This window comes from Phoxinus phoxinus (genome assembly GCF_949152265.1).
Source record: "Phoxinus phoxinus genome assembly, chromosome: 6".
In the NCBI taxonomy this organism is placed as follows: domain Eukaryota; kingdom Metazoa; phylum Chordata; class Actinopteri; order Cypriniformes; family Leuciscidae; genus Phoxinus; species Phoxinus phoxinus.
This window is the reverse complement of record NC_136881.1, coordinates 22,293,975-22,318,235: the sequence shown is the minus strand read 5'-3', so window position 1 is coordinate 22,318,235 and position 24,261 is coordinate 22,293,975. Positions and strand designations below refer to the sequence as shown.

The window sequence follows — 24,261 nt, the reverse complement described above, 5'->3', positions numbered from 1 at the left end:
GAAGCTGCTTTGATACAATCTGTATTGTAAAAAGCGCTATATAAATAAAGGTGACTTGACTAGTTAATAGTGAGCATTAGACCCTAAATTAAAGTGTTTTTTTTTTTTTAAATCATACCCTCATTGGGGGATGCGCCCCCCTAAAATTAAAATCCTAGAATCACCCCTTCTTGCAAGTAGTTGAATGGCAAGTAACTTTTACTCAGTTTGCTCTCCCAATGTATCAAGGCTTTGTATTTAGTCATAGTGTAGTCATTTGGTGACAAACACCTAATATGCCATGCCTGTATTCATATGCAAACCCATCAACCTTTTTAAAAAACATCAACAGCATTAGAGGAATGGAGATTAGACCATTTATGCATGTTCCAGAATCAACAGCTTTACAGCAATGTTCTCCCTTGACATTCTCTACCGCACAACGAGCCACAAATGCGAAGCCAACTGTAAACACAGCCTATTGTTTATTGAACTATGATTTTTCTTCCTTTCACTGACATGGCAATGCTTGATATTCAAGTCTTCACATTTCATTTACATTTACAAATGATTGTAGAAACAAGTTAATTTCTGGCTTCATTGGCACAAATCATCAATAATGATATGCCCTCAGATTAGGTGATTGTGACTTGAAGTGGCCAGATGTAAAAGAAAGGTTTAAAAATTGGAACACTTTCAACAACATTTTATGACACTGAAACATTCATTACGTTTGGGTAAGTGCACTGATAGATTTGTCCATCACAAACCCTCAAGAGTTCACCAACCATTTGGAAAACCCTGATCAAGGAAAAAAAAAAAAAAACCTTGGTGAGTAGATTTTGCAGGGGTAAAAGGAGTTTGTTTCTTATCCTAAACCTTTTAGCCAAAAGGGCAACTCACAATTTATTTTGGTTTATGTGTTGATTTCATAATTTTGCTGTATTTTGAAGTGACAGGGGAGCAAGTTCACTTTCACGTATAGGCCCATATTTGCAGAATTTAATTTAATTTAAAGTTTACTTTCAAGTTGGGTGGAAAGAACTGAAATGCAAGATGCAGCAGACGCAATACGTGCAAATTAATGAATGTCACAAGTTTTAAAGGAAGGAAAAATACGCATGTACCACCCAAATGTTACTTTTTGCAAATGTTCAACAATCAAAGCCACATACACTGAAGAAAATAAATTACTGAAATTTAATACAGGCAACTTTTTTGTATAATATAATAAGAATAAAAAATATTTATGGATGCAGGAAGTACCTTTGCTAACATCATTTGTTTTTTAAAACTAATGCATCTATTAAATTGGCAATTGTATTATTATAATTTTGGCACATGAAATTAACTATGTAATTCATAATTTTCTTCCTCTAAAAAATTTGTCATTGTCATAAATCTTAGATTTCATTACACAGATGTCAAGTATGAGAGAAAATCAAGTGCTAAATATTTTCTGAGATCAAATTAACTATTTTAAAAGGAATCAGTCTCAGCAACTGATTCCTTTTTAAAATTTCTAATTTGAACTCAAAGGAAATTCTTACTGTAAAATGATTTTGATCTGTTAACATCCTTCATCATAACTTCATTGAGCTGCACAGTAATGTAATTAACATGCACACTTTCAGTGACATGACAAAAAATAGAACAACATGGCATGTTTTTTTTAAATATAATTACACAAACCTTGTCAGTAATTTTTTCGATATTGACTCAACACTGCTTAAGTGACATTCTTTTTTAATGGTCTCTCTCATAGTGGTAAACAAAATTTAAAGGCTGAAAATATGCAGTAGTGCAACATCTATCTATCAGGGTCACAGTGTTTTGGACTAGATAACTTGATTTCTTGACTAGATAACTTGATGTGCACAGTATTTTTTTCAACAATATGACAACCTTTTCCAACAGACAAATGCAAATGAAATAGTAAAAGAGTAAAGACGTCACATTATTTACATGAGATTGTACGGTTCCCTTGCTGTTAATACACAAAACAGCATAATACATTATAAAGTGCACTAAAACGGTCTCCTGAATAGGTTTCATAAGTAACTAAATTAATATTATATCTTGCTCTTTCAAACTTCAAAATAAATGTCACAACCATGCACAGACACATTTCCATGACTGTTTGTGCCATTAAAAAAATAAAATTTGACAAAGATTGATTAGCACAACTGAGAGCTGCTACTCATCAATGAAAATTCCTATAGAATTTACTGTACAGACAAAATGCTAGAAACACTAAGCCACTGCAACCTTCTAGAGAACAGTGTGGGGATACTACAGTAATATGTTGTCATATCAAATATGGTCAATAAAACTTCCTGCTACATAGCCAGAAAAGTCTTCATGTATAATTTGGAGGCTGTATGTCTGCAGAAAACATTAACAACATCTATTCCAGTTGGAATGTCTTTAGATGGGGGTTTAATCTGCCAAAGCCACAGCACATCTTGAATTTAAAGGGGTGCGCCACAGACCCTCTTCTGTTCTTCTGACTTTGTCTCCGATCTTCTGAAATGTGGAAGTGTTCAATTCTACTTCTGCCCTGCTTTAGTGAGAGAGAGAGAAAATATATTTTGAACAGCAGAAACTAGGTTTTGCTTAACCGATGAGCAGAAAGTGTCTACGTTTTTCAGCATGCTTGGAAAATTTGAAGATAGCGTGACACGTGACAGGGATGACCGGAGACTGAAGAAGTGATAGTGACAGTAAAAGCACATTTGGGGTAGACAGGGAGATTCCTAGAACAGGTACCTTTTTCCAATCACCAAATTCACCAAACCAAGCTACATATTTACCGCCATCAGTAACATGGCACTCTCCAATTAATATTAAAAAAATGAGAACTGTGTAAAGATTATTTTCCGGCTGCCATGAGTACATCTCATCCCACAGGACCTGTTCTATAATTTCCACCTTACAGACCCACATGAATTGAAATGCTAGTCTATGACAATGACATTCATACTTCAAGACATCTACTTGCATCATATAAACTAAAGAGAACTAATGTGTGGTGGTTATCTTGAAATGTTGCCATGTGAGTATGCTCATGTTCACCGCTCTCTCAGGCCAATGGACTTTAAACAGAAGGACACAGACAAAAACATGCATCCATCTCTTTCACCATCTCACAGTCACTCCCACACACTTACTCGCTCTCACACTGACCTGCAATGTACTTTGCTCCAATTAACATAAACATGCTACCCAGAATGTAAAAGCCCAAGGGTACACTACTGAAGATACTAGTCTCCTCTGTTGGTTGTCCAGAACACAGGTCCATGTTATGCAAGACAGTGAAAAGAAAGAGAAAACAAGTGGGACAATTAAGTAACTACTGATTTTGTGAAACCGAAAAACTAGTCACTTCTCCTGGAGGTTTGCTTTACTGCAGAGTTTAGTTCTAACTGAACCAGGTAATCAATAACTTTGCAGAAAAGTAGATCACCAGAAGGAAGACTTTGACCCCTGATAAAAACAAAAAAACAAACAAGCTTTGTGTTCTTGCAAAGTTCTGAACATCCATTCTCCCTGACTTTGGACATTCTGGGTCAATCCTTCTGGTTATTCATTACTACAAACCCTAAATCAATCTTTGACTACTGTTGTGGGCCTGGTTGTAATTTTTGGTATTTTTTTTTCTTTTGGAAAAAACATTGAAATAATTTGAGCAAAAGAGATCAGATAATTTTCCAGATTTTTTAAACTCATTTAGATATGTAATTACTGAATTACTTGCATTTGCAGAGTGTTTCTTTGATTAGTTGATTGATCAAATTTACAATTGAGTCAAAAAAATAAAGAAATACCCACACACACCATTTCCATTGTTGACTGGCTCAGTGGTTTCCCAGTTCATAGCCCTCTGTACAGCTTTCTTCCAGCGAGCATATCGCAGTTCACTCTCTGAGTGTAAAAAAAAAAATGTGTTATGGCCTGGAAGGTTCCAAAAAGTTTGTCAGCATTACATTGAACAAGGTTACAAACTAAATAAACAATTAATTTAATACAAAAACTATATATTGTACATACAATTTACATTAGTTATGAGCTGTAGGGTGTGGATTTTAGATTCATTTACCCTCCGGGTTGATCTGAGGTTCAAATTTTTCTGAAGTGACCTCTGTGAGATCATCTGGGTTTAGGCTCCACACACTGACCCCCTCAGCTGCTCCTGCTGCCATGGCAGCACCCAGAGCTGTGGTTTCAGGCATGGATGGTTTTACTGTAAATAAATACAATTTACATCACATATCTGCCCATTTCTAAGCATTTATGTACATCCTCATATAGACATGTACAAGTAAATCAATAATACTTCATCCTTTCAAAAAGTGATGCACTTTTTCAGACCCTTTGTATGAAAATGTGTATCTTACCAACTGGGATACACAGTATGTCGGCCTGCAGCTGCATCAGTAACCGGTTGGACGTCATCCCTCCATCAACCTGGAGCTGAGCCAGATGAATACCACTGTCCAGGTTCATTGCATCCAGAATCTGAAACAAATTTTAGCATCCTTTAACATTCTACAAAAACAGTTTTTATAGTCACTTATTTATTCACCACATACAGTACTCAAATTTAGAAATACACCTCCAGCCTATAGACTGTAAAAAAAAAAAAAAAAAAAGGGATAATTTACAATAAAATAGACGCTACAAAATAAACTCCAACAGGATGATCAGGACATGAAGTCTGAGGCTGACTACATTGTCCTGCTTATTACATGTTCATTTGCAAACCAAATGAACATCAAATGAAGATTTGAGTTGAAATTATTTAACTAGTTTGTAGAGACCACAGAAACGCTTTGGAAAACGGGTAATATTCATCCGTCAGAAATCATTTTAATTAGGACATTCAATCATGTACACCCATGCCAATTCATGGAAGATACCTCTCGTGTCTGGAAGCAGACAGCTTCGAGTGCTGCAAAAGCCAAGTGACTCCTATTGGTGAACTGTGTTAGACCACAGATGATTCTGTTGTAAGCAAGAGGCAGAGGCTCAATGTTGTACATTTCATATGTAATAACAGCACTGAAACTGGACTTAAAAGGATGAAAGAAAATGCATTATCACCACAAGTATCCTCGCATGATAAAATGTGCAATAAGATTTACATTTATAATTTAAATATAGTGCCTTATGCTTTAGTGTTTAATGTTTTAATGTCACTTACAGAGATCAGCCGAAATGATCTTTTAAATGGATGAATCAGTTACTTACCCTCTGGCACTTGGTTCCCAGTATGGCGCATATAATCCAGAGAACGCAGGGACAAAGTAACAGCCGTATGATGTGCCAACATCAGCAGCTAATTTTTCTGAGGTGAGAAGTGAAGTGTTTATACTGAAATATTCCAAAACTGGGTTGAATGCTTTTATATTGGGTATAAATATAATTTCCATAAAAACACACCAAGTTCTGAAGAGGTCTGTATAATTCCAAGGTTATCCTTTAGCCAACGCACAACTGCTCCTGCAATGGCAACAGAACCCTATAAAAGAGCATTGCATATGAATAAGGTTAAAGGATTGGCTATATCACTTTAAAGGGTAGGTTAGGCAGCATTTGTCTAAAAAAACTTTTCCCCAAATTTGTTTAAACTGTGTTTATACATCAATACATAATTAAAATGTAAGCACTCTGAAAAAGAGAGTATAAAAATCGAGTGTCTGTAGTCCTCTCAGGGCTGCAATAAACAGCTACTTATTTCCATTCGGGACGAATGAAATGATTGGCTGGGCGACTGTCACTCTCCCTCGCTACCATGGCTACCACTCCTGCCGCTACAGGATCTGCCCACATGCGCCCACCCGTTTGACTCGAGGAGGGGAAGAGGCACAGAAGCTAGGAATAATCACAATTATGGCAGAGAAAGAGCAGTCAAAATTCCCAGTACCTGCATACAGTCAGCGAAGGCAAACAAGGCAAAAACAAGGCAAGGACCTGTCGTTGAGCCGACGATGCGGTAGGCTACTTGTCTCTGGAGTGTAGTCCTTATCAGAGCCAACAGTGCTTTCATCGTGGAAGCTCTTAGATGCAAAATACCGTATATGTTATGAATCTTACACGAAATTCACCTTCATCACAGTGTAACTGATGGTAATGGGAAAACAATGCAATCAATGCAACCTGTTTTTAGCTTTGCCTTATGTTACTAGCTCGTTACCGAATCAAACTCAATATATTTTAAACTTTACAAGTATCGATATGCTAGCTTGATAGTGAGTACTACCAGCTAGGGCTGAACGATATTCTGTTTTAACATCGACATCGCGATGTGCGAGTGAGCGACTGTCACATCGCCGGAACATGCGATGTGAAGGGTAGTAGCACAGTAGCACCAGGGGGAGATATTACATGCCCTTCATGAGGCACGCGCGCGCTCTCTTGCTCTCGCTCCCTCTCTGCCATCTAAAATGGGTTGGTCTGAAGTAGCTTCATTATTAATAGGTGTGGTTTGGGCGTAACGTGAAATAAACCAATCAGAGCGTCCTCTCACATTCCCTGGTGCAGTGTGTGATTTTTAGCGGCATCTAGTGGTGAGTTTTGCAAATTGAAAACAGAAAGTCACTTGCATTTCTGTCAATAGATCCTCAGAAAAAATACACATTGCACCTTTAAGAGCAGGCGCGCTTGTTCCATGGCGGATTGCTATTATAATGGCGGGTGTGCCAGCGCACGCCAGGAGCGGTTCACAGCCGAGGAGACCGACGTTCTCGTCAGGGCCGTAAAATACAGAGAAGTGACATTGTATGGGGATGGGAGAAACCCACCCAAATAATCTTCGGTTAAACAGGCGTATAATAATTTGGGTAAATGTGTAAGCTAGATTTATGCCTATTTTTTTTCACATCTTCATGGACACAACAATGATTTCCCTCGTGTGTTAATATTTTTCCTTGTAATAATGTATGATTTGCAAAAATGAAAACTGCTGCGTCCGTTTAGATTAAAGAATCAAAGTGTTTGCGCGTTGTTCACACGGTACATAATGGCCAAGCATGCGCCCTTAAAATAGCATATGACTATTGCGCAACGCACCACTGTCTTTAGACTAGCTTTTTCCTGGTCAGTGGCAGAATTGTTTTTTTAAACTCCAAAATAGCACCAGGGAGCGTTTGCGCCGGACCACGCCTCCTATTTTTGCTAAACCCTCTCTGTTCTCTAATCGGTTTAGAAGATTTAATACAAATTAAATATATTAAAGTTTTATAAAAGTTGTTTTTAAAGTTGTTTTATAAAAAATATATTTATTTTAAGTTATATTGTTGTAAACCAATCAGGGGGGTTGGTGTAAAGCTGCTGTTTTATTTAAAAATGTGTTCTGCTTTTGTGTTTACAGAAATGTTCTAATTTTGGAATAAAATATTAAGTGACCTTTATGTCACTTGTAATGAAGCTTGCTTATTAGTGAAATTATTAATATCATGGAATGGTAATTATTGACTTGAGCCTGGAGTTATGGCTCTCAATATCGCAATATATATAGTTGGGGAAAAAAATATCGCAATGTAATTTTTTCCCAATATCGTGCAGCCCTAAGCCATGTTAGTTGTTTATATTCATAATGATAAAGTTAGGTATTTTATTACATGTGATTCTGACATGATCACTACATGCACTGCGCTCCCCTCCGCTGGGCGCTGGTAAACGCGTCCTCCTCCAGCTGAGCGGTCGCCATCACGTGTTCATGTGTTTTGGGGGCGTGGCTTTGGAAGGAGCCCAGAAAGGAAGGGTGGGAGTGAATGGAATAAGTAGCTGTGTTTATTGCAGCCCTGAGAGGACTACAGACACTGGATTTGTATACTCTCTTTTTCAGACTAATTATGTATTGGTATATAAAGACAGTTTAAACAAATTTGGGAAAAAGTTTTTAAGAAAAATCCTGCCTACCCTGCCTTTAAATCACAAAGTAATTGTGAGAAATTAATACATAAAAATAAAAAAAGTTTTTAGAGGTGGAATGAAAAAGTTGCCAGTTCCAATAAATGTAAACAATAAGGATGCAACGATCCGATCCGACACTATGAGCTGTTCACCGATACTCACTGTGACTTCATGTTCCTCCAGCACATCATTCTGCACCCGGAATGCCTAAAGCTATTTGTGCAACTCTGTACCGGAGCCTTTCATATCATGATAGTTTTGCGTATTATAGTTTTTCCTGTATTGTTCTGTCATATCTATCATATCTTGTCACCCCATTAAAAAGCAGTTCAATACATTTAAAATAAACACCTTAACTTTATAGTAATTTCTACGAATTGTTTTCATGAATGTATTCTATAAAGAATTTTTTTTTTTTTATTAACAATTCATCAGATTTAGCACTACGCTTAAAACCACCAGTTTTTTTTTTTTCAATAAATGTTTAGATTTTATAAAATTACTGTGCATTTTTCAATAAATACTTTTGCTGCTGAATGATCCAAGTTTATAATTTATTTTTGCTATAGATTACAATTATATATTTTTTTTATAATTTGTTGTCTTTCTTTATATGAACTAATGTGTTAAACACATCCCATTAAATACACACAAGACTGATTATCAGTTTCACACAGAGGTATAGATTCAATGATCAAGAAAACAAAATGCATTGGTATTGGATCTTTATCATATAAATGATAATTTAATTACCTCTAGTGCGTAGTAGGCTGGCTCGTCACGCCCTAGTTTATATGCGACTGTTGTCAGAAGTCCATGGTCCGACATTACAGGCTTCAGAAAAAACATAGGCAGATTAAATAAAAAAACACAAACAATGTTTTAAAAGCTATTTGTAAATTGAATACCTTTGTTCCTACATTCTTAAGAAGGAAACAACCAGTCCCATAACTGTAAATAAAAAAAACATAACATTTACATAATGTGAGAAAATATATACAATCACAAATAACATCATTCAGTCTCAAACATTTTTGCATGATGACACATTAGGGTGTGTGAATAGCAACATAATCTGCTCAGTGATACTGCTGCATATGAAACATAAAAGACAGATTAACAAAACTAAGACATACGTATTTTTGGCTTGTCCGTCTTTGAAGCACATCTGTCCAACCAGCGCAGCAGACTGGTCACCAAGACACTGTAAATAGATGTAAAGTTACTTTAAAGGATTACAGAAAAGATTGTGAATTTCAGTGTTATACTTGAGGATCTGAAGACATCATATTTTATATGCATTATGACCAACTTGAAAAAAAAAAAAAATTCAAATCAAAAGTTAAGAGACATTGGCTAAATAAGAGGAAGACAGAAAAAAACAGTTATTGTTCTAATAATAATAATCTAATAATCTTACCCCTGATATGGGGACACCAGTTAAAGGGCCAGATTTCTGTAAGAACAAAATAGAATATTAAAAAGTAAAACAACAAGGGGAAAATGTAATACAGTAATATACTGTATTATACAAATTCATTTGATAATTAACATGCATTACACCACTCTCTGCTTAATGCCAAAACTCAGGCACTTGAGCTAGGTTAATCATAATGATAGTCTACTTTTAGAGCATCATTAGCATGTCAAAATCATCTCCTGCGGTGTGTTGTAAACTTTCTTCTCTAGACATACCCCACTAACTGTTAAAACCACACAGAGGAAACAGTGACTCTACAAGTATGTGTTGAAAACAGAGTAATTGAGCAACTTCATTTTCACTACTGCAAGTCAAGATGGTGCGTCCTAAGCCATAGAGAAGGAATAAAGAGTGCGAAAAAAAGGCAACATTGAAGTGAACCACAACCAGAACACTAAATTAAAAAGTTTCTAAATTGGATAAAAACTTCAAGAGCTGTTGGAAAGGATAGGCAGTGCACCTGGCACCAAGCCAAAACACAGTGGAAAAACAATGACAAGATCAACAACCGGTACATTTCCAATAAGACCCCTACAAAGTATAAATTGCATTTATAACCAATAGGAAAAACATGTTTGCGCCATATTGGAAATGCACAAACTTTTGTGATGACAGGACACAGCAAAGCTGTCTCAGACATGACAGTGTATGTAGACAGCTAGAAAAATACTCACCAGATTAGAGCTGATTTTCTATCAGTCAGCCCAAAGAGATCACAGGACACAAAATATAATCATGATAAAGAGGGACATACTAAACTATCCAAAGGGTGAAATGACTGCTCCACAGTAAAGTTCAAATTTGGACAGAAACCATTTTTCAGGCTTGTGGATTTTGTGTATGTACAGATAAAGAACAAAGGGAAAACCGTTAATGTTTTACAAGCACTGCTCTGGAGCAAAGATCATTTCTCTCTTGCACAGCATGCAAATAAATATTTTTATTTCACCCCGAGTAGGACACATTTTAAAGCAGTGTGTCAATTTATCACACATTATGTAACAAGTACAGAAATCAAATTCTCTCTTTGGTGTCAAACACTTACCATCAAACCATAAATCTCTGAAGAACTTCTCACTTTTGGCAGAATTTCCATTGGTATATCAAAATATCTATTTAAGAAATAGATGTTATAAATATATCTTAAAGGCTGGAATCGGTGAAGGCTGTAATACACTACACTGTTTTGCCCAGACTTCTGCATGGTTTGCAGTCTGGACGCATCAATGCTAGTTGCCAAAAGACAGAGCCAACCTGCAGATTTGGTTTTATTTTATTTTTTACAGATTTTGCAGAAACCTCAGTTTTACTGTATGATAGCCAGTTTTTTTACTGTAACCATTTACAAGTCGACAAGCGTTTAGATTTTAAAGTTTTGTAGTGTATTCCAGCCTTAAAGGGATACTTCACACAAAAAATGTTATTCTCTCATCATTTACTAACCCTGTCATCCCTGAACTTTTTTAACAACCGTATAAACTAGGAACGCACCGATACCACTTTTATTTGTAATACTTGCAGAATCAGAGTACCAATACCTGTATTTTCATTGCATTTTTAATTTTTATAAATATTGGGTTGGCTTAGATTAGTTGGCTTAGCAGATAGACATTTCCTTCACTTATTTTCATGCCTAATTATGCCTGTTAAAATGTATTGTAGGAACTACAGTTACTTTCACTGTTCATATTATTGCCTATACAGGCATTTTGACATAATTGTTTGTGAATTTGTTAAAGACCAAGATGGGATGAAATAGAACTCCATTTAATAGGCTATTCGTGCGCTGTCTAAGAGGGAGTATTCTGGGAGCACGCTTCAATGTTTGTGCACCGAAAACTTCTTGTGATTACTGTACCGCCTTCCTGTAATAATGTAGGGAACCACTCGTTATACATAAATCACATAACAGTTCATGTTTTTACTTCGCTTTAATTCAAATGGTGCATGTGTGCTGAGTGAACGATCAACAATTAAGAGCATGCAATAGAAGTGCACGCTCTCTCTTCACGTCAATTAATGTTAGTAATATGCTTCTCATTTTATTTTCTTTGCTATTGCCATATCTGACCGAACTACATCGCTACATTTTCAGCGATATCTATGAAAAAGGGAGGTCAGCTCAACAATCTTGTGCTGCTGCGTGCTCAATCCACTCCACGGTTCGATTATCAGCTATACACAGCAGTTATAAAGACGTAAATATTTAATTTGTTTAACATTCTATTAATTCGATAAATTTACTTCATAGCAGTGTTGTTTTTGGCAGCCCTTTTAGTTTTAGTCTTAGTCTTTTTGACGAAAATGCTTTTTAGTTTTAGTCACATTTTAGTCACTTATAAACTTGATAGTTTTAGTCAAGTTTTAGTCGACGAAAACGCAAAAAGGTTTTAGTCGACGAAAACACAAAGGTTTTAGTCAATTTTAGTAAAAAAAAGAAAAGAAAAAAAAAGTAGTCTTTAACAAATTAATTTAGGTTAAAAAGTATTGGAAATGGGCTTAGGTTTGACAGGTTCATGAGAGTGTCGTAAAGTACTACGTCAGCAAATAAATATTATTTGATGACGCGATTCCTCAACTGGGGTCGTATGTATTTCTGTTGTGTCAACAATGGTGTACACTTGTATTTGTACTCACAGAGATTGAGATCAGAGATTATTTTTCTAAAAATCTTTTTGCTTATCTGAAGAAAGGAAGTTATATGCATCTCTGATGGCATTATTGTGAGTAAATTATAAGAGGATTTACATTTTTTGTGGATTATCCCATTAAGTCACATTCTTTTTGACTAGCTACTATATGAAAGTTAGCTTTACTCCAGAAAGATTTATAAAAAAATAAAAATAAGCAAATGTATAATTACGTGCAGAGCTCTGGATCCCAGTCCATTGTGTGAATATTGAAGAGCATGGTCCGGCTGGCATTGGTCACATCTGTGCAGTGAACACCTCCCTTCTTCCCCCCTGTCAAGCACTGAAAGTAAGGGATTATCACCTATTATTTTAACAAGCTTAAATATTTACATCATGATCACTTCATACTGATCAGAGCCAGAGGATTTAATCCATGACTAAGTGCTTGAGTTTATTTTGCAGTATCAGCAAGCACAAGTTTATTTTGCAGTATCAGCAAGCATGAGCATTATTATTTAGAAGCCTGATGGCATTGGACTGCCACAAAGCCATGCACTAATTTCTTCTTTCACACTTTAACCCCAAACTCATATAGACAGTCACTATATATCACATAAGAGATACCTCACTGCCACCGCTCTTACCCAGATAAGCCAGGAGTCAACCGTTCCAAACATTGCCTTGTGGGAGAGCACAGCTTCATGGATCTTTTCCACATTATCCATCAACCAGCGTAACTTCACTGCACTGAAGTATGTGCTGATGGGGAGGCCAGTCTTGTGCTTTATAAGGCAAGAGAAGTAACAATAATTATTACATTTTGTCAACTTTGAGTAAGATATGACATATAACTAGAGCATAATTATGAATAAACTTAAAAGTCCAGTGAAGTGGCTTGATGAGCAGTTGTCTCAAAGCTTTGACAATTCCATTTGAAACAAAAAAAAAAAAAAGCGTAGGGCATATTGAAGTACTAGTCCATGTGACAGCTTTTGACAAACATAGTTGTATTAAAATTAAGTCTAATATATTACCCCTTTAGATTTAATATGAAACTAACTCACTTTTAGTAATCAAATTTCACCACATAAATAAAAAAACAGTTTTGAAAAGTGACCTATTTCAGATGCACTGATGCAGCTTTAGCGTGTTTTGATGTTGGGGATGCTTCAGATTCTAGAGAGCATTTGATTGGACAGAAAAAAGTGCATAATGGTGTAACCAAAATAGGGCTGCACTATTAATCTTGATAACGATATCTGCCTCTCTAGATTAATTTAAAATAATCGTTGCGATATTTGCCTACTCATCATTTATGCTGAAAACAACTTTTTTTTTTACATTTGCATTAAATCAACACTAGCGTTGATGTTTGTAGTTGCCAGATGTAAACAGCTTATCCCCCCAAAATAAATCCCCCTTTTCTTTTACATGTTCTGCCCGGTGTTTTACTTAATCTGTGGAATCTGGCAACCCTGTGCATGCTCACTCTACACTGAGGGAAAAGAACTGTGATGATCTGAAAACAAACATGCACTGGAGTTCCCTTTCGAGAACGGTCACCTCGTATTCCGTAGCTATACACAGTGGGGTAACTCCTTTCCTCAGATTATTGAAGCTTTTATGTAAAACGCATTGCAGCTGCACAGCGAGCACAGAGAGTGACTGGCTAACTAATTGACCCTTCACAGGGAGCTTGATTGACAGGTGATCTGACCAATGATACTTCGCCAACCACCATTTTGTCCGAAAAAGCAGTCAGGAGAGTTAGTAGATTAACATGGGAGGATTTGAACTTGAAAAACGGAGTGTACTGATGCCTTTCCGCGGTTAAAAAAACATTCCTTCTTATGTGAATTCATGTTTATTTGATGCTATCAATTAACTAGAAGAGATGATCGGTTCACAAACAGCTTTAACTATTGCTCTACAGCAGGGGTGCCCAATCCTGCTCCTGGCGATCGACTGTCCTGCACAGTTAATCTCCAACCCTAATCAAACACACCTGAAGCAACGGTCTTCAGAGCACATCAGGATCACTTGAAAATTAAAGGCAGGTGTGTTTGATTAGGGTTGGAGATGAACTGTGCAGGACGGTCGATCGCCAGGAGCAGGATTGGGCACCCCTGCTCTACAGCGATCTGTCACGACACATTAAAGAGCCACAAAACGGTATTTATTGTTTAAATTTCTTTTTAATTTTTTTTTTACCAAATTTGAAAGGTGAGACTTTGTTTAATATGATTAATATCAAAAGTAACCGGAAAGTAACCTGGTCTGTCCTGTCTGTCGCATGTTGTCAGTCTCCTCTCTGCTCCGCGATGTATTTTTCACTGCGTGAGAACATGGTGCGGTGTGAGAGGCGTAGCTTGTCGGACATAGCGACAGTAACTAAGGGGGGGCGGGTCTTTACGAACGGTCAATTGGCTGTGCTGCAGCAACTGCACATCCAATGGTGAAGGCGCCCCTGGCGCGTGCCTGGGTCCATGCTGAAGCCGTGCCTTCTGCTGGCGGCTGCTCTCTCTGCGAGGGAATGCCTGTTTCAGTGCAGCGGACGCGGCTAGCTGTCTCGAAAGATGGCGATTTATAGGAAGTGTTCCCGGTTCTGGCTGATCTAAACTATGCAGCCTAACATTGAGTTATAGAAATCTATGATGTGACGTGTATGCTAGGCCAAAGAGATGTGTTTTTAGTCTAGATTTGAACTGAAAGAGTGTGTCTGCTTCCCGGACAATGTTAGGAAGATTGTTCCAAAGTTTTAGTGCTAAATAGGAAAAGGATCTACCGTCAGCAGTCGATTTTGATATTCTAGGTATTATTAACCCTCTGGGGTCGGCAATCACGCCAGCGTGATTTGCGCTATTTTTTTTCACATAGCAGCTGAATAGACTTAAAATACGTTTATGGTCATACAGACTTAATAAATATGAAAAAAGAATCTGTTTGTATGTGTCCACTTACAATCAAAACAAAACATTGTGCTTTTGTAAAATAAAGAAATTAAACAGGGTGTGCTTTCTGCGTCTCTGTCTCTCGTGATCTTTTTTTTCTTGAGGACATCTCTAAACAAACAAAACTCAGCGAATACTTCATATTTATGAGCTCTATATCTTTATAAACATTTAAGTGTGTAGTTTTAAATGATCACAAACAAAACTCAGCGAATACTTTATTTATGAGCTCTATATCTTTATAAACATTTAAGTGTGTAGTTTTAAATGATCTGATTCAAAACGAAAACAAATATTCTCTGTATAAGTAATTTGAATAAAACCAACAAGATATCCAGTTTCTCTAACGCTTGCTCATTAGTTTTAATGTGACCACACCCACACGCGCAAAAGATATAGACATGCAAATTGTCCACGCGAACGCGCTCATTACCTCAAAAACAAAGCGCCAAAACTGTTCGTCGAGTTTGGAAGACATGCTAGCTGTGAACTTCTTGGATTTACATCAGAAGAAGAAGAACGCGATTTGAAGACAAGAAAGATTTTAAGGTAAGAAATAATTCTGAATTATATTAGTTAGTGTTGTTGCATAAACTTCACATTTCCATTGAACTGTTGCTCGATGCTTCAGTGAATGTTCCCTGGTGAGTTTGAGTCAGTCGCGCGGCGTGCGTTTGAAAAGCAAAACGCACCATGATTTTACTCCAATCTCATTTCATAACGTCATATCGATTGTAAACATTTGAAGTAACATATGATAATCAATATGTTTTTCTCTAGTGTAGCACTACTAAAGTGTTCCTTTTTAACAATGCCTGCTATACTATTGTTATTATTTTATGCGGCCCTGCACGTATATGCCTACAAGGGACAACAAACCTGGTGTTCAATATATATATATATATATATATATATATATATATATATGTGTGTGTGTGTGTGCGTGTGTGTATTTTGTAAATTTTAAAAAGCAATTTTAACCAGAACAAATCTAAAATGTATTCCCAAAATCGTGCAGCCCTAGTTTCTCTTGATATCAGCATGTTCACAGGTTTTTATTTTATTCTATTTTTTTAGGTACCAGTCCTGCTGACTTCAACATGAGCATGAACAAAGTAAAGTGAAAAATCAAACACCTTGGAAATGACAGGTATGCACTATGTTTCAGGAATGGCACAAAGGTTAACACTGACTTAACACTGGTTAAGTCTCTGTCTTTAGTTCAGTGTGTTAAATAATGTGCTTGTTTTGCCATTTGTTGTGTATCTTTGGATTGTGTTGTAAATAAATCCAAACAATCAAAAAGCCATTCTTTTTTAAATCTCCTCATTCTTTGTGCAAGGTAATGTAATGATAGTGCATGAGAGCTCCTAATAGGGCCATTATGGGAGGGTCTTTGTCTTTTTCAGGTGTGAAACACTCAATATTCATGGGTGGTTTATGCATACTCGCATAAAGCTTTCTTACACAAGACATGTCTTACAAATTTTAAATCAATATATTGTCTTATCTGAATGAGTATTCAGGGTAATTTTCCCATAGTTTGAGCAAATATTCTAGGCTACGTAATACAATTTTCAAAAGTCTTGTGAATAAATAATCAGTTTGGGTTTCATGACCTTATTTCAGAGACAATTTTTTTTTGTCATTTTCACAAACCATGCATAAATGTCATCTCAAAACTACAAAATGTTACATACATGCTGCTGGCATATTATTGTAGCAGAGTTTGTGCTGTTGATGTTGTTGATGTGGCACAACTATGTGTTTTCATTAGAATGGTTTTTGGAGACATGGGTGCAAAAGAAGAGCTGCTCACCATTTTACCATTGAAAGGACACACAAGAGGCGAAGATATTTTCCAAGCTTTCATGGAATTTGTCAACAAGACCCAATTGCCCCTCTTCAAACTCATCTCTATCACAACGGACGGTGCTCCAGCAATGGTGGGCCGTACCAGCGGATTCATTGCATTGTGCAAACAGAGTGAATATTTGCCAGACTTCCTTAATTACCACTGTATAATCCACCAGCAGGCATTATGTAGTAAGGTTTTAAACATGAAAGAAGTGATGGATGTTGCAATGAAGATTGTGTGTTCCGTTCGGGCCAGGAGTCTACAGAGAAGGTTATTTCGTGCTCATTTGGAGGAGACCGGTGCAGAACACACAGTTCTGTGTTGCTGCACACAGATGTTAGATGGCTGAGTAGAAGTAAAGCGAGATTCTCAGAGTTGTTGCCTGAAATCAAAGATTTCCTGAAGCTTTCGAAACATGCAGAATATGCCCAGCTAAAGGACTACCAGTGGCTGTTGGATTTAGCGTTCCTGACAGATCTCACTGACCTGTTGAATGATTTTAATTTAGAGCTGCAGGGTAAAGACAAACATGTAATCAACATGATCAGTGCAGTAAACGCATTTAAAAGCAAGCTACAACTGCTTTCAAATAGGCTGCAACGCTTTGAACTACGGAACTTTCCTCATATGCAGGCAGAACTTCAGCGTCAGGGCAAAGACTTTGTGCAGCTTGACAATGCACGTTTTGAGGAGCAAGTTCAGAGCATCTTGTTAGAATTTGAGAGGCGCATTACAGATTTTGGATCCATCAAGCCTGTTGCCAGCTATCTGTGTTTTCCATTTGGTCCAAGTATTGATGTGGATTGTATTGCCATCAAAATTGTATCACTGTTCCACTTAGATAACACTGCTGTTGAGAATGAGATTATCACACTGCAACATGACATTGAGATCAAATGCAGGGCAACAACTGACATGAATGGAGAGTTCTAGAACTTATTGACTGAACAAAAGTATCACAACCTCAGAAAATGTGCTTTCAACTTGACAGCACTTTTCAGGTCAATCTACTTGTGTCAGTGTGCTTTCTCACATGAAAATCATCAAGTCAAAGTACAGATCTACAATGACTGATGACCACCTTCTGGCCTGCTTTAGGCTTGCAACCAGCTCTTACTGCCCTGACTACGAGACACTAGCTGCCTCCTCCCAGTGCCAGAGGTCCCACTAAGGTAGAAAAAAAACTTTATTACCTATATGTTTTTGTTATTATGCATGTCTGAGCGTTTCTGGTTATCCTTGCCTGCCCGTGTCTCTGACTCTTGCTATCTCTAACTCTCTCTGATTGTCTGCTGCCTGCCTACTGACCCAAAGCCTGTTTCTGGATCCTGATTGTTCTGCTGCCTCCCTAGTGACCCAAAGCCTGGTTCTCGACTCGCCTCTGTTTGATCCCTGAAACTGTCTATGCAGATATTGACCTTTGCCTGGAGTTTCTGTTTAATAAATTATTGCAAATGGATATGTCTCTGGCTTCTGATTCACAACAGATTTATTATATATGGATTAGAGCTACTTTTCTGTTTATTTTGTGCATATTAAATCTGCAGATGCACTGAGAGTAGCGACTGACTTTCTGTTTGGACTGGTAGATCTCGGCACACTGATAAATCTAAAAGTAGATCTTTGTTCAAAAAAGGTTGGGCTCCCCTGATTTAGACCCTAAAGAATCATATTAATTTGTATAAAAATGGCATTATATGACCCCTTTAAGTATTTTGTTGAACATCAATAAGTGTAACAAAATAAAACATGTTGGAAACATATACAGGGAGTGCAGAATTATTAGGCAAATTAGTATTTTGACCACATCATCCTCGTTATGCATGTTGTCTTACTCCAAGCTGTATAGGCTGGAAAGCCTACTACCAATTAAGCATGTTAGGTGATGTGCATCTCTGTAATGAGAAGGGGTGTGGTCTAATGACATCAACACCCTATATCAGGTCAGGTGTGCATAATTATTAGGCAACTTCCTTTCCTTTGGCAAAATGGGTCAAAAGAAGGACTTGACAGGCTCAGAAAAGTCAAAAATAGTGAGATATCTTGCAGAGGGATGCAGCAGTCTTAAAATTGCCAAGCTTCTGAAGCGTGATCATCGAACAATCAAGTGTTTCATTCAAAATAGTCAACAGGGTCGCAAGAAGCGTGTGGAAAAACCAAGGCGCAAAATAACTGCCCGTGAACTGAGAAAAGTCAAGCGTGCAGCTGCCAAGATGCCACTTGCCACCAGTTTGGCCATATTTCAGAGCTGCAACATCACTGGAGTGCCCAAAAGCACAAGGTGTGCAATACTCAGAGACATGGCCAAGGTAAGAAAGGCAGAAAGTCGACCACCACTGAACAAGACACACAAGCTGAAACGTCAAGACTGGGCCAAGAAATATCTCAAGACTGATTTTTCTAAGGTTTTATGGACTGATGAAATTAGAGTGAGTCTTGATGGGCCAGATGGATGGGCCCGTGGCTGGATTGGTAAAGGGCAGAGAGCTCCAGTCCGACTCAGACGCCAGCAAGGTGGAGGTGGAGTACTGGTTTGGGCTGGTATCATCAAAGATGAGCTTGTGGGGCCTTTTCGGGTTGAGGATGGAGTCAAGCTCAACTCCCAGTCCTACTGCCAGTTTCTGGAAGACACCTTCTTCAAGCAGTGGTACAGGAAGAAGTCTGCATCCTTCAAGAAAAACATGATTTTCATGCAGGAAAATGCTCCATCACACGCGTCCAAGTACTCCACAGCGTGGCTGGCAAGAAAGGGTATAAAAAGAAAATCTAATGATATGGGCTCCTTGTTCACCTGATCTGAACCCCATTGAGAACCTGTGGTCCATCATCAAATGTGCGATTTACAAGGAGGGAAAACAGTACACCTCTCTGAACAGTGTCTGGGAGGCTGTGGTTGCTGCTGCACGCAATGTTGATGGTGAACAGATCAAAACACTGACAGAATCCATGGATGGCAGGCTTTTGAGTGTCCTTGCAAAGAAAGGTGGCTATATTGGTCTCTGATTTGTTTTTGTTTGGTTTTTGAATGTCAGAAATGTATATTTGTGAATGTTGAGATGTTATATTGGTTTCACTGGTAAAAATAAATATTTGAAATGGGTATATATTTGTTTTTTGTTAAGTTGCCTAATAATTATGCACAGTAATAGTCACCTGCACACACAGATATCCCCCTATAATAGCTAAAACTAAAAACTACTTCCAAAAATATTCAGCTTTGATATTAATGAGTTTTTTGGGTTCATTGAGAACATGGTTGTTGTTCAATAATAAAATGAATCCTCAAAAATACAACTTGCCTAATAATTCTGCACTCCCTGTATATCAGTCTCTTCTCTTTCTCTGTAATTCCTCAAATGAGAATAATTGTGATAATTATGGTGATTATAATTTTGAGCAAAATAATTGTGATTATCTGTTTAACCATTATCGTGCAGCTCTAAATCAAAATGTACTTTCTGAATGCATCTTCTAAATCTGAATTTTGTCATGTTTTAGAGCATGCCAGCTTATAGATATTCATACTAAAAGCCACTAAACTTCCATCTTGATTTCATGGGGATTTAAAAAATAAAGACTTCCTGAGATATTTTGAAAATTATTTTATATAATAATGGACTGTGTATGTAGCTGTTCAAGATAATTTCAGTCTTGTTTACAAGGGAACACTGGCACTCTCACCTTGAGGTGGTTTTTGTTCCTGCCAGGAGTTTTGTTGATAAGTCTTTCTACTGTGGACTGGGTCCGCAGATCAAGCCAAACTAAACACATCCAAATAAATTATATATTATTTGGTTATTATTTTTTTTTTTTATATAGATTCTGAAATGTAAGAATGGATACAATCTCTGATAAAAGTGCCTTTATATATATATAAAAGTGAGGCAATGTTACTTACCTATTGCATTGTAAAGTGGTTCCCCTGTTTCCTTGTCCCAAACAATAGTGGTTTCCCTCTGATTTGTCACCCCAATGGCTACACAGATTAAAATAAGTGAAGAAATTAAAATAAACAACCATAATAGCATAGTGTAAGAACATGTGCAATGTGCATGGAGAAATAGCAGGTGGTCCTAGTACCTTTTATGTTTGAGATATCAATGTTGAGCTGGGTCAGTTTCTCACAGGTCCTGTCCATACACTCATACACAGACTGAAGAATCTCTTTTGGATCTTCCTCCACCCAACTGAGAACAGACAATAAATCATTTTTAATGTTCTCAGTCAGACCTGATACATGAAACCTGCATCTTAAATACAGCACACTACACACAGTTGACACATGACATCATTGCCATCCAAGTGAATGGAAGAAATCCTATTCAGCTCATCCAGAATAACAGTATGAACCAATAGTGAACTTGTGATTCGAATCACAAGTTTTACTCTTACTATATTAATGCATTGCCCCATTGAACCAGCATGTCATCTCATGACAGACAGGACACAATACTCACCCCTCTTTAGGAAAGCTCTGTTTAATCTCAACCTGATGGTGGCTGAGAAGCTCTGCAGTTTTTGCATTGAAAACCTACAAGTAAAAGAAGAGAGAAAGATGGCAAGTCTGTCAGTTAAATTTCATAACAAGAAAATAAAGAAAACATTAATTAAAGCCACTTATCATAAAACATATCACATTCAAAAATGTCAGATGAAATTGTGCAAAAAGGCACACCAAAGGTTAACCTATTTTAAAGCAGAAAATTAACACTTTTTTTTTTTTTCAATAATTTGCTCTGAATCACTCATTTTTTTATATATATATATATTTATGACAAGAGTCAGATGGCCTGGCCAATTAAGATTATTCTTCCAAACTGCCTCTGTTCAACTTGGAGAAAGACAGAAATCACAGGTATAAAAACAATGTTTTGGAGAAAGAATGCCAGAATAGCAATTCCCTGACTTGTACCTGCTACATTTCAGTGTGATATTGCAGTCAATTGTCAGTGATGCTGAAAACGGGTAATTCCAGGTATTACAAACAAAGGCATTAATCACAGAGTTTCATTTCATTCTGAGCTTTTCTATTGAGTAACAATTCCCGCCACAAAATTGTAACAATATGGAGGAATGTTTTTTTTTTACTAGGCTGTGGAATTACAAGCACACCCTATTTTAACACGAACACACATTTATATTATTCTATGTCTTTCTAATGGACAAAACAAAAGCACAAGACTAAAAAAAACATATTTTTTTGCTTTGTCCACTATTAGTGTCATGACCTTGTTAGATGAGATCTAATGTACATAACATATTAGGCCCACAGTAAGCAACAGTAACATTTCAAGTCAGAGCAAACAGAACCAGAAAGGGGTCTTCAAATATAATTTTCCTCATGTGAGTGGCCCCAACCTAAAATTGAAAAGGCATCTATAGTTTCTTGTATAAAGATCAAATATGTACTGTGAAAAAAAAAAAAAAATCATACTAATAATGTCAAAATATAATTTTGAAAATATTTAGTGAAGTTTACAATTTCTGCCCTTCAGATAACTGGGAAAAATTTCCCAAATTTCCTGAATTAGCCTTATATTTTTTTCTAGTTTACTCATAGTACTGTAAGATGAATTGATATATTCACTCATTTAGCAAACTTATTTTAATCTACTTTTTATTTAAACTTTTTTTTACATTAATTTAATTAGACTGTTTTTCTACATTTCCACAGCCCCCTAACACTCACTTGGGGTGGATCTATCAGGATCCTTCAACACAATTAAACAAACAATATCTTATACACAGTATGATAACTTGTCCTACGTGTGATTGACGGTCATTTAGTCGTCGAGTTCTGAAAACATCATAATTACAGCTGTCATATTAAAGTGGGAATTGAAACTTAGTTTTCAGCTAAATATTTGAACTTTGTAATGCTGCTCAAATCCAAACATTGTGTAACTGGGTAAAACGTAGATTATTACCAATGTAGCAAATTCAATTTCACAGAGAGCCAGAAATTAAGAGCATATGGAACGTGTTCACTTGCTTAATGTCAAAATGTCCCTTCGATTGCACTAAAATAATTATTTTCAGACACAAGCTCCGAGTAAACAAAGCTAAACTAGAAAGATTCAGCTAATGTTCAATTGTCATCATACGGAAGAGCAGACCCAGAAACTAAAAGCAATTAATTTGGGTAACTTCCATGACGGCTGAATCAGAACTCCTGCTGAACCGGCTTCGGCATCTTTATCTGCCTGTATGTTGGCAAGGGCACGGAGGACTCTCCAATCTCTGTCTGTATGCGAGCTACTTCAGTAAGCTCCACCACAACCAGATGACATGTCTTCAAGATGCGACTTACCAGAAAACGTGTGGAACTTGTGCCTTGGTCGATAGCAGCTACGAGGGGGCCTAGCATGATTCTGTTCGACGATGCAGCCATTATACCGTTCATTGAATCAGTGAGCGTGAGTGCCTTCAGTAGCCAGAAATATAACACTGGACACTCGCCTCTGCGCCCCGCCCTCACTCCCGCTCAGACTTCTCCGCGGCACTGACGCCATGATGATGACGTAAACATGCCCCGAGAGGGAGGAGTTTTTCTAACGAAATAGCAATCACTTTGAAATCTACACTTTGGAGTTTATACTTTTAATTATAGTGAAATGTAATAAAATAACAAATTGCACAGACGCAATTGAATTATGTAACATACGTATAATATCATATTAGAATACAATCAGTGCCTTTTTATTGCACTCAGGGCCCAAGCAAGCCTTTAGGGCCCTGTCCCAAATGGTACACTTCATGTGGACTTTCGGTCTCGTGGACTTAAATTGCACGTGCTCGCTGGTCTACGAGTCCGTAGTCCGTCCCATTCATTATTTTAACGCTCTGAAGTGTGCTCAGCAGCGCCCCCTTTGTACCCTTGAAGCGGTCTTCCGCGAAGCCCGTATGGATGCAGGCTTCACCACGCACTTTAACTACCCAGGAATCCTTGCGAAAGGCCAATCAGACAACGGATGGGAGGAGCTTTCGGGACAGTTGTTAACATGGCTGAGAAGAAAATATTTAAGTGTTAATATCATTATGGTTTGTATGACCTAGGTGTACATTTTACCAGTTGTTACCTACAGTTTATACAAACATTATGGTCATCAACCAGTGGTTGATGTCTCAAACATAAATCTAAATATATATTTAGATTTAATAAACATAAATAGCTTTGTTGAATAATAGGCTACGATCGCATTATGATTCATTAAATAAATAGAACCGAATGTCAGGGCTTTACTGAGTCATGTAGAAATATAATATTTAAACAACAACCGGACCGTCTTCCTATTTCCGGCGTGACGATCGAGTCTGTCCCAAAAATACCTCTCAATGCGTCCTCGTGGACTCGCGCCAAGGGCCCTATAGGTCTGCACTACATGACGTCACCAAAGACGTCACTAAAGGCAAGTCCGGAGTGTGCCATTTGGGACAGGGCCT

The 24,261-nt window shown here is 37.3% G+C and overlaps 1 protein-coding gene across 9 annotated transcripts; it reads right to left on the bottom strand.

The window, feature by feature from the left end:
* Positions 1–445: 445 nt before the first annotated feature.
* Positions 446–23,386, bottom strand: LOC306999741 (glycerol kinase). Of its 9 annotated transcripts, none has more exons than XM_079614674.1 (21): positions 23,129–23,386; positions 21,276–21,349; positions 20,899–21,005; positions 20,717–20,794; positions 20,500–20,579; positions 12,654–12,791; positions 12,240–12,349; positions 10,422–10,488; positions 10,051–10,068; positions 9,317–9,352; positions 9,033–9,100; positions 8,805–8,847; positions 8,650–8,730; positions 5,422–5,500; positions 5,230–5,326; positions 4,899–4,983; positions 4,377–4,497; positions 4,079–4,222; positions 3,817–3,903; positions 3,166–3,252; positions 446–2,542 (listed from the first exon to the last, which is right to left on the bottom strand). In XM_079614674.1, the coding sequence occupies exons 1-21, from the start codon at positions 23,219–23,221 to the stop codon at positions 2,529–2,531; spliced, it is 1,707 nt and encodes a 568-aa protein (XP_079470800.1). In that variant the 5' UTR covers positions 23,222–23,386; the 3' UTR covers positions 446–2,528. The 9 variants fall into 9 exon arrangements, with proteins under 9 accessions (XP_079470800.1, XP_079470799.1, XP_079470803.1 ...); XM_079614673.1 differs by having other exon boundaries at positions 446–2,539; positions 23,129–23,341; XM_079614677.1 differs by lacking the exon at positions 3,166–3,252 and having other exon boundaries at positions 23,129–23,341.
* Positions 23,387–24,261: the final 875 nt, after the last annotated feature.

Coding starts and splice junctions, on each gene's coding strand:
- LOC306999741 (XM_079614674.1), bottom strand. CDS start 23,221: ATGAACGGTATAATGGCTGCATCGTCGAACAGAATCATGCTAGGCCCC. Junction 8,848..9,032: donor GACGGACAAGCCAAAAATAC/GTATGTCTTAGT, acceptor TTTTATTTACAG/TTATGGGACTGGTTGTTTCC. Junction 5,501..8,649: donor CAGCCTACTACGCACTAGAG/GTAATTAAATTA, acceptor GCTCTTTTATAG/GGTTCTGTTGCCATTGCAGG.